At 31.6% G+C, this 12,005-nt stretch overlaps 1 protein-coding gene across 1 annotated transcript; it reads left to right on the top strand.

Annotated features, from left to right (window-relative positions):
- The first annotated feature begins 944 nt into the window (after nt 1–944).
- On the top strand, nt 945–11,521 carry LOC111002979 (nose resistant to fluoxetine protein 6-like). Its single transcript, XM_045631679.1, has 13 exons — nt 945–1,007; nt 2,374–2,513; nt 3,075–3,384; nt 4,167–4,278; nt 5,293–5,377; nt 6,187–6,353; nt 7,260–7,338; nt 7,416–7,519; nt 8,003–8,176; nt 9,194–9,341; nt 9,817–9,994; nt 10,601–10,743; nt 11,283–11,521. Exons 1-13 carry the CDS (start codon nt 950–952, stop codon nt 11,466–11,468), a joined length of 1,884 nt encoding a protein of 627 aa, XP_045487635.1. The 5' UTR covers nt 945–949; the 3' UTR covers nt 11,469–11,521.
- Nucleotides 11,522–12,005: the final 484 nt, after the last annotated feature.

Genomic DNA, 12,005 nt, shown 5'->3' on the forward strand with positions numbered 1-12,005 from the left:
ACAATGTTTTTTTCTGTCTGTTAATGTTTCTAATCCAAAGATCTGCTTTTCTCGCTATCAATATATAGTATACGCTATCAATAATAAGTATCGCAATACAGCCAGGAAATTCATTATTTACGTACACTGCCACAGGGACCAAACTTTTTAAATGTGTTTTAATTTTCAATTAATTAATTTTATTTATTATTATTACATTATTGGAGTCAGCAATACTTGCTATTTTTACACGCTATACTTAATAGGAGGATAGATAACTCGTACGTACGTGTGCCTCGTACGAAGTCGAATTACCTGCGTAATTAAAATAACATCCATTAACAAGATGTTTACCTTTTCCACCTCAAAAAGAGAGATGTCAAGAAGTACTTGAAGAAGCGGGAAGACTCTTTGTTTAAGTAGTAGTTTTAAATTCTAAGTATTATTTGTTGTTTTTAAATGTTAAATTTCAGTTTACTTAGTTTTATTTATTATTTTGCTTTTCTTTAAATGTATCTTTATCTATTAATGCACTTGCTTGTTTTCTGTTTTATATGTACATAATTGTTTATCTATGTAATCTGTTTTGGCTTTCTGTATTGTCTTAGTGTTTTGTATTATAATATATATAAGTATAAGCTGTTAGATTACTTATAGTTAAATAAATAAATTACTTTGAAGGTTAAAAAATTAATGTATATATAATAGTCACTGAAACAGAATACTTAATATAATATTGTTTTAAAAACGTTTATTTTACTTATAATCGTTCGTACAAAAAATATTTAAGTTACTGTAATAAATACATTTGCATACGATTTTCTGCTGACAATAAAATTATATCGATCAATTATTACAACATAATATAGTTATAAAATATATATTTTCTTGTGTTAAATATAAATGCATTTATTCAATTGTTTATTATAAGTTTTATAGACATCGAAACGTTAGACGCTTCTTGTTCAATATGAAGGTTCTAGTGTTTGTGATTTTATTGGAACTGTGTAATGGACTCTATTTAAATGGTAAAATGCATTTAATTAATCATAATATATATATATATATATATATATATATATATATATATATTTAAAACACTTCTGCCAGTATTAAAATCCAAGACAGACGAGTCTTTCTCTGATAACAATTTTCTTCTTGAAACTGATTTCACCTAAAAAAATATTTATATTGTCACGTAATATTTTTTAAACTTTAGAAGCGGTGTTGGCCTAGTGGCCTCAGCGAGAAACTCTCAAGTCAGAGTTCGTAGGTTCGTCCCCTGGCTGATACAACAATCAACTTTTTTTCTAAAAGTGCAGGCGTTGATCACCTATTTACCTATTTTATATAGATCGACAAATTATGATATAACATATACAGAAATCCGAGTCCCAGATCTAAAAAGGTGGTTCCCTATTTTTTTAACATACGTATGTTTTATTATTATAAATTAATTAAATTATAACTCTACAATGGAGTTGTAGTTAAACAATAGCTTTTGTTATTATCTCATACTTAAAGAATATTTTTAATTCTAATATGTAGTCATCAAACTTCACTAAAATCGCTATTGATACGAAATCAACTGATTTCCAACTATACAGTCGTCAAGACCATAATATAGTATGTATTTGAATTGGGACATCGTCCCATATGTAAGATTTATTAATTTACCCCGGAACACATGGTGTTACAGGCGCAGCAAATATTATAATAAAGTCCTTTCCCAGAAGCATTTTCTTTGCCACGCCTTCTAAATTCTAATGTAATATGACACAAACATAATTTTTAATTTAAAGAAAAACACTTTTTTAACGGATTATAGATATGTATTATTATATTTAAACTTATAATTATTTGTACATAATTTTAAATTAATGTAATACATTCTGTTTTTTATTTTTATTTTCTCTAGATTAAGGTTCTATAGATTACCATAAATATATTTTTTTATTACAACTTGTTATGCACTTCTTGCACTCATCATTTTTATTTATTGTTTTTTTTCTTACTAGGGTTGCTTGAAAGAGACTGCTTGTTAGCGATAAGGCCGCCCGTTGCATCCCTTGTAATCTTTATGTATTGTGTTATTTGTGTTTCTTTGCAACGAAATGGAAATAAATAAATAACCATAAATAAAATTATAAATCAAAAAACGTCGCGTCCATTTTGAAATTGCCCCCTTAACAATGACATTGTCCTTATTTCCCTGCGTAACGCAAACTCTCTAATACATAATTTAAAAATATTGAGGTGGCTTGGCCCAGCCCACCTTTAATTACTTACCCTAAGTTATAAAGGTAACATCACTTACTCTAATGATAAGACCTGTTCCGGGCCTACCGAAAAATTTCAAAATCCTCTGCATTTTTTTATTATTATTTCTATCAGATACAGAATACTCCCGGATGCCGCCAGTCTTTCAAATGGACCTCTACGAAGACTGTACATTAAAACCAAACGGAACTTACTGCTTGGTCCAATTTGTCTTAGTATCAGACACACAAAGTGATCTTCTGGATATGATAAACGTGAGTATATATTTTTTACCTGCTGTTAAGTGATAGTGGACAATTCGACGCTCATATTGCCAGTCTCGCAAGTGCGTTGCCGGCCCTTTAAGAAATAGTTTACTCTTTTTTTGAAAGGCCCTAAGTCGAATTGGTTTGGAAATACATCGGTGATGGTATTTACGATTGAGTGTGAGATTGTTGTACTTTAACAATATGGGTGCAGTCTATGTCATTACGTAAATAAGTATTATATCTAGAAAGCACTATACCTTACCAACTACGTAGGTAACATACAATATTTATATAATAAATATTGGTAGGGCGACGCTCTCTTGCTGAACACTTTATCAACAAAGGGCACCACATGCTGTTTGCATTCGTAAGATTAATATATTTATTTATTGTTAACTAATTCGATAACTTATTGTATTGACTCACCCGAAAAAAGATGATTTGTGACTTTGTATGTATCTGGATAGTTAGAACGTTGTGAATAAGTTCCAGCACCGTTTTGCTATAAAATAATGATCCTATAAACGAATAAATCAAATAGCATAATTGTAACATTATTAATTACAGGAATATTCCAGTAACCAAAACACACGTTACAATCATAGCCTATTACGTCATGGTATATGCGTTCCAGAACAATGTGGTAATGCAAACAAAAAGGACCAAGTGTTGTCCCTAGAAGCATGCCTAAATGATACATACTGGCAAAAGTATAAGTTAAAGACCAGAGTACTTCAACCGTTGCAATGCAATACAGATGTAAAGGACCCTATTGTTTTTACAGCTGAAAATATTGTTGTTTTAGTAATTATTGTTGTAATTATTATCATGAATATAGTTGGGACTCTGTATCATTCTTGTCTGATAAATAGCAAAGGTAATTATTTAATTCCGAAGAAGACTTCGGTTGCTACTGAAATTTCGGTTCAAAGATACTTTACTTTCTCAATGAATTACAATCACTTATTAAAGTTTGGGATAGGTTAGTTGTGTACATCGCGTTATCGAGTTATTAGAAAATAAACTATATAAAATAAAAACATGAGTTGCTACTAATTGAATACAATAGTATAAAGACTTTTCATATTTACTTAAAAAGAAGAAAACATTTCGCTTATACAGTTAGTTTTTAATTAAGGTAAATCTGTGGTCACATACAAACGCAGAAATCTGCACTATAATAATTTATTGCACATTATTAAACTTTCAAACAAGTCACCCTGAAGTCTATTAAGCCTAATAATTTATTACATCATGTACCTAAAACATTCATTGAAATGAAATAGTTTATTTGCTAATAATATAGTTGTACAATTAGATAGATTAATTTAAAAAATCTGCACAATCATCTATGTATAAATAGGCATGCAAATGTCGTATTAATTTTTATAATCTCTAGATCATCAATAACATAATGCCATACTAATAAGTAAAGTTATTTAGAATTGGTGTCAAACTTATGGTCTTAATAATCACCGAAACGATAAAGGCTCCTTGCCTATAACATTTTTTTACACATTCCCCTTGAAAGAATTGCAAGTCAGTGCAATTCTATAACATCTAAGATATGATCTATCTAAAAAGGTGATAAAATAGTTTAATTGTCATGGCGTAACAATTTGTTGCATTATGTATAGAACTCTTTATTATAAATTACAGGTAACCGATTTCTCATGTGTTTTTCTATTAAACAAAATTTATCCAAGTTACGAACTTCAAACACAAACTTAGATAACGAGAAACAACAGTTAAAATGTTTTCATGGACTAAGGTATGGTATAGTTTGTATGTATTTGAATTAAATCTCAAAAATCATTTATTGGTAACGTACAATTATGAACGTGAAAAATATTAAATGCTTCTAATTGTATATTTACTGCCAGTTCTCAAAAAGGGCGTAGAACGGAAGAAAAGAACTGGCAATAAACTCGCCGCCACTCTTTTTAATCGCCAAGTTTTTTCTTTTACACAACGTTTGTAAGGAGCTGCAACCATTACACCATGTTCCATATGACGTCTTTAGTAATAAAGCAACTGTTTTAAATGAAATACATTTTGTGATGTGTAGATCAATTAAGAACTGTTTTTAAAGTATGAATTAACCTAGGCAGAGTGGCGTAGCTACCTTGATTGGCGCCCAGTGCGGAAGTTGGTGGTGTCACCCCATCGAAAGTAAATTTTTTGTTTGTACATTGTTCTTAAAGTTGAGAGACCGGGTGGGAGTCACCCCAATAAAGGTGACAACCGGTGCGGACCTCCGAGCTACACCACTGCGTAGGCACCTAAGTGCTATAAATGTAGCGTAGGAAGTCAAAAAAGCAGAGCCCGCAAGAGATTACTCGGAAGGCGATTACTTTATGAGGTTTTATGAACTGCATTTACGTAGGCACAGAGAGAAGCGAAGTAGAACCCTCAGTTATAAAGCATTAGTAATCACAATTGACATGTCCTCTTCAGAAATGCCTCATTTCAACCTGTGAAGATTAAAATAAGTGTATGATTTAGAGGCGAGACTGAAAAATCAAAAACGTAAATAATCCCTAAGCGACGCAGGAAGAAACTTCTTATTTACTTATTTATTTAGTACAACAAACAGCTATCATAAATTATATATAATTACAAACAAATACACTGAGAATATAGCCAAAGATGGAATACATGATACATTTAACAACAAAAAGATTTATAAAAGGGAACAAACAAACAAAAATTATTGAATACATTTGACTAATTGTGATTTAATTTATTTAACTAAGCCTATAGATAAACAGATTTTAATTTTCAGAATGCTGACGATATTGTGTGTAATTTATTTGCATGCGATGATGATAACTCGCATTTTTCCGGAAAATCCACGTTTTACAGAAAAAGTAAGTATAATATCCATTTCATAGAAATAATAAAGGAAATACAATTAAATTATCTATGAATAAATTTGCAAATATAATTTATCTCCAACAAACAAATACAGTATTTACAATATCCTTAACCTGCCTAGTAATATTAATAATTAAAATTGATAAATACATATTACATTTTTTTTTAAAGTTTGATCTCTGTGGCAGTGTACTTTTCATGCAGTATTTCCTCGCTGTATTGCGATACTCATTCGTCGAGGATAGACCCAGCTCTGGACTCACCGGTACTATCTAACAAGCACCATCACCTACGCCTGCACCTTGGACCCCACGGCCCAAGTCTATTCCATAGGAAACAATATCAAAGATGAAGGAAAGTCATATATTTGAACCGTTATTATTTCCGCCTGCTCAGCGTTTGTGTATAAGAAAATTGTAAATACTGTATCTTTGATTGTTATGTGTAGCTTTAACTAAACGATATAAAAGTAAGCAGTGATGTTGGTGAAATTTATAATTCACTCTTCATGGCTGGAAATCTTTCACAAGGCAATCTTTTGCGAACTAGCGAACTGTGGCATCGACTCTCGGGGTCTTCTCTGAGAGATACGACCTCCAACTATTCAAAATTTGACCGTACCCCACCCTAAAAGGCCGGCGACGCACCCACTAAAAATGGGTGTCTGTGGGCTGCGATGCACTTTTTGGGCGGCGTTTGACCCCTATTGTATAAAATGAGACAGCAGTTAGCATTACAAAATTTTTTTTTATTAAATAATCCTTCTACATTACATTCATATATATTTTCTTAATCATTTCAGATGTATGATAACGTGATAAATTATGTAATTTTTAACGGAACAGTGCTCGTTCAAACATTCTTTATTATGGCTGGATTCCTGTTGTCATATAAATTAGAAAAATTGTCAGAAAAACAAAAACTTACATGGCATTGGATACCGAAAGGCATATTATTTACACTACTAAGGTATAACAACTACCTCTTTGGTATCTTTTTTTATTCATTAAAAAACAATTTCTATTTCAACTTGCACAGAAGTTGCAGCTTGCATTAGGTTCAAACTTATAGTGAGTTGTACGCTCTACACTCAAGTCAATTCATTTGCAAGCAAGTTGCAAGCGCAAGGGCTTGTCTATAGAGGGAAGTGTGCAGGATTACCTTGTAATATGCTTGCTAAGAAGGACACAAAGAAAACAATATTATTTTTATTTATATTAATATTTAGCACAGTACATCTTCTACTTATGATAAACACTGGACACTGGGAACTAACTTATATGCAAGGCGAACTTATTTGCAGACAAGTGTGACGTCACACATGCATGCAAGTATGTACTTGCATATTAGAAACCCGGTTTAATTGACTTAACGGTCGGAATCTCAAATTTATCTTTCTATACATTTACTGAACGCTGAAATCATCAACCTGGTTTAGGAGTATGATAACTAACGAAAATGATCAAAACAAATGAATTATCCGTTTGTTAGCTGTATTATTATTTTTAAAACATACATACAGTGTTGGCCTAGTGGCTTCAACGTGCTACTCTCGTCTCTGGGGTTGTGGGTTCGATTCCGGCTGTGCACCAATAGACTTTCTATGTGTATTAAAAATTCGCTCGAACGATTAAGGAAAATATCGTGAGGAAAGCCGCCTAAGACTCAAAAAGTCGAGGGCGTGTGTCAGGGAAAGGTGGCTGATCACTAACTTGAATATTAAATTGACAAACAATCATGAAACAGATACAAACAATCTAATAAGGTTGTATCGCCACTGATTTAAAATAAAACTTATATACATGAAGTTATTAAGTTTAAACCCTGAATATAATAGATTTTGATGTTTGTTTTAATTCATTATTTTATTTTAAGGTTAACTCCATCGTATGCTTTAATTCTTGTATTTACAATAACCTGGCTTGGTTATCTCGGTTCAGGACCATACTGGCAGGTAACGTTCTTTCAAATGTTCATATGTTATTTTAAAAGAAAAAACCCACATCTATTTTTTTTTTATTGCTTTTTCAGGTTGCCGTTATGAGTGAGGTGGAGTGGTGTCGTGAAAGCTGGCTGTATAATTTGTTCTATTTAAATAATTATGTGAATCCCAATAGATGTATGTATCATTCATGGTAAGTGCCACAAGGCTGTTGTTAAACTATAATTATAGTTAATAATAATAATGGCTACATAAGTCTAAAATTATATTTTAGTTACATTAGTAAGTATTGTTTAATTCAATTATTGGGGCTTTTAATATAAATACGTCGCAGCCAACTAGCTTAATTAGCCGTTCAATTAACAACCTAGCCGTTTAATTAAATAGCGCCGTTTAAGTAACGGCCTGAAAGATATTCAGCCAGTCGATTAAACATCTAAGCAAATGACTTAGATCGATGACTTAGATTATTATCGAACCAAATCATTTTGTAAACGAAATTATACTGCGGCAAATTTACCCTTTAAATGTCAAGAAACCGATTTATTCTACTACAAGTGTACATAAAGTCTCTCTTTTCCTCATTACCTAAACACAATTTGACAGAAAGAGATGAATGACAATTTAGTTGACACAGTAAAAAGAAATAACATATCAATGTTTCCAATTATGTTAGGTACGTGGCCGCAAATGTCCAATTAATGATACTGGGGTACTTTGTCTGTGTATTGGCGAGAGGAACATCAGCAAAGAAATGGACTATAGGCATTCTAATTGTTATTGGCACAATTATACCAGCTGCTCACACATTCTACCAAGACTTGGACGCTGTATTGTTTGTATCTCCTGAGTAAGTTTTAATTTTAAAAAAGCACACTTGCTGCTTGCCCACAGTTTTTCGTGATGTTTTTCTCAAAGACAAGATGGCTGACATACACGATTTTTTAGCGATAAATATAAACAAAAATAAAATATGTTTATTATGAAATATAAGATACAGGTATCACTTATTCCACATCTTTAAATTTGTCTCGGTAAACAAGTCTATTCATCGGCAAAAAAAAAATGATCAATATGTACTTTTTTTTTGTAATATGTGGAAAAATCTTCTATAGTTTTCGCAGCGCATGTGATGAAATATATTTTATACGCATTTTTTACACCTTGGGTAACATTATTGTAGTTTTAGTAGGGATCCTTATTTTTTCTTGCAATTAAAATAGACTATATTAATCAGTGATAATGAATAAACGGTGAATGAATTTTTAAAATCGGTCCAGTTCTTCTTCAACCATTTTGTTACAATTATACTGAAATACAAATATTTCCTCTTTATAATATTAGGATAGATTTATTAAGCGCCTTTGTAGATGTAATACGCAATGTTGTTTAGTGAACAGCAGTTTTATTTTAATCGAAGAATAAATTTCAATAAAAACGATTTGCATAAAAGTACCAATCATCTAAGTTTCAACCTAGTTTTAACATATAATTCTTAAAAATTATAAATTTGGTATTTCTCAAAACTTAGGAACCGTGAAGTGGGTTTACACATTTCTGGCTCAGGTACCCAAGAGCCCTATCAATTCAAAATTTCACCATCACCTTGATGGCTGGAAGTCTTCCACACAAGGCATTTTCTTTAGCGAACTGTGGAATCGACGTCCGCTGGGGGACTCCCCTAAGATATACGACTTACAACTTTTCAAATTTACAATGTACAGGAGAACAATTAAAACAACGACAGGGATTTTATTTATTATATATATATATAAAAAATTTAAAAAAAAACAATTATTGAAAGTTTAATTATATTATATTTTGAGACTATTTCAGTGTTCATCAAAATAACTCCTCACTTTTACAGATTGGCCTCAACATATTTCATGAACCCGACCTATGTTTATGTTTACACTCGCGCTCACAATAATATACCAGATTTTGTGATGGGTATCGCATTGGGATACTATACGCACTACTTGGAAAAGGAAAAAGTTGATTTAGCCAAATTTCAGGTCAGCTATATTATATAATATTGTTATATCAAATAGGTGCTCTTAAAATTATTGAATCATGAAATAAAATTACTTAATGTGTCTTTTAAGTCTGTATATCTTCGGTTACTTTTACTTTTGGGTTTGTTGCATGTACAATTTATGATTATGTGTAAATATTGAACAACTACAATGTTATGTTTACCTGAAGTGTTTTGAGTAAATAAAGTCTTTATACCTAAACTTAAGTCCACCGTAACAGAAGGGGACATCTAGCCTAGAACAGCATGATCGATCCTGGAATCTTTACTGGTAGCCATTCTTTTCCTTCTTAGCAGCTGAATATAATCTTCTTAATCGTATAGTAAAGTTACATATAAATTTACTATACATATGAGATTCTTGTGTAACCTAACCATATTAAAATCTTTGTAACTTTGCATACTAATAATTTTGTTTATTTTGTTTACAAAGTTTACGTGGGATTTTTTTTCAGAAATATAAATTTTTATTTACATTACCGCTACCAATGATAATCGCGCTATTATTAATCGGATTTGCATTTATAAACGGAGCATCTGTATACGCCCGAGCTTTATATGCTGGCCTAATTAAACCACTATACGGTGTATTTTTATGTATGATGATATTTGGATCGATTTTCAAACTGGAAAGTAAGTATTCATTTAGTTTTCTTTTCTTACTGCTTCTCTGCTTCCAAGCGTTGCTGTGGCTAAGGTCTTTGTTATATTACATGGTAGTAAACTATTCAAGGGAAACGGTAGGAGAACTTATGTAACAGTTAGATAGCTTATGTGAAACGTTGGTACTTTTAACACAGCGCCATCTGTTGGAGTTGTGTCAAATTATAAACAAATAATTTGCAATAAAATTTGATGACCCTCACACACACACCATCACACAACACAGCCGATTTATTACTTAGTTATATGTAATTTATAATTTTTATTGAATTTTTCCTTTGTAAATGTTTAAATATGTTGTATTTTATCTTCCACAATATCTTTAGTTTAATTGTTTTTTGTCATACATAATTTATGTTAGCTGAATTACGAAATGAATCCATAAATTAGGTATTAAACATTATTAGTAAAACTTCACTAGGCTTAAAAAGCACAAAAGTGCTCAGCCGGTAATCGAAACTACGTACCTACGGGATGAGATCCGCACGTTGAAGCAACTAGGCCAAAACTGCTCTAATCTAAAGATACTCACACAAAAAATGGTTTGGCGTTTTATTGATACTTTGATTATTTTAGATACTTGGAGACCGATACTGGAATGGAATATGTGGCAAGTACCGTCAAAACTCACATATGTCGTATATCTTATACACTTGACCGTAACACGTTTTATACTAGGACACAACGCAATGGTGTACACCAACTCTTTATTAAATAAGGTAATGTATGGTCGTAATCTAGATATATAAAACAAATTCGTGTTAGTTACACCACGTATAACTCATGATCGGCTGCACCGATAAGTATTATTTATCTCTTTTTTGGTGGATTTTACTCCGTTCCGAATAGCAGAAATAACGGAAGTTAAATAAATAAAGTTGTCGAATAATGATAAATAATATAAATTAATTTTACGAATGCAAACAACATGTAGTGCCATCTGTTGACAAAACTACGCATCATTTTACATCTTGTCAGTTCAAGAAATTCTAGGGGTGAATGAGGAGATTGTATAAGAAGAGTTTCTTCGATCGAAGACATGTGTTCTCTCGTGCTTTAACATGCAGTATCGCAATATTAGCACGAGAGAGATTATAGTTTCGCAATGGCAAGCAATAAAATATTAATATGTTATTACCTTAATGAAATCCTAAATTAAGTTTAATTAAACACGGTATTTTTAGACTGTTAGGAGGAACGAAGTTAGCCGGGTCAAGAATGAGGTGACGTTTAAACGATGGACTATGTATTTTTACAGGCCCTGGTTGCATTTGGAGTTGCTATCGCAGTATTCCTACTGTCTATCCCTCTTTGGGTGTGCTTCGAGGGGCCAATTATCGAGTTATGTAAACTGCCATTCGCGAAAAAAAAGGAAAAAATTGAAGTAATTGATGATAACTATACTGTCAAAATTGAGGAAGCGACCAAAAATACGTCAAATTAATGTTATTCAACATATTATTTAAATAATACTTTTTTACTTTAATAGAGATAATTAAACGCATTGAATTATCATCTTTATTTTGTTTTGTTTGTTACGAATGTATTTCCTGTTCTAAACGGGACATGTTTTGCTGCAACATATGGCCAATAATAATAAACAATTTCGACAATATTTGAGTATTACCTCTATTTAGCCTACCCTGCCTCGGTATTATTCAAATCAAATTTCTAACTTAAGGAACAGTCCAAATTTCATCGAAATCGGTTCAGTAGTTTTGAGATATGCACAATTACAGTGGGGGCATGTACAAAATAACCTGGCTTTTTGAGTCTAAACCATGACGGTTTCCATGAACCATACGAACTGTTAAATGAGTAGGTACATAGAAAGTATATTGGTGCACAACTGAACTGGATTTCCTTTTGATAAGTGCCTATAAACAATCAAAATAATTCAAAATGTCTATTCATAAAATTTTTAAAGCGGATGCTACATTCATGTGTGTTACCAGAAGTATTACATACAAAACAAAAATGA

Source organism: Pieris rapae, chromosome 16 (genome assembly GCF_905147795.1).
Source record: "Pieris rapae chromosome 16, ilPieRapa1.1, whole genome shotgun sequence".
Classification (NCBI taxonomy): Eukaryota; Metazoa; Arthropoda; class Insecta; order Lepidoptera; family Pieridae; genus Pieris; species Pieris rapae.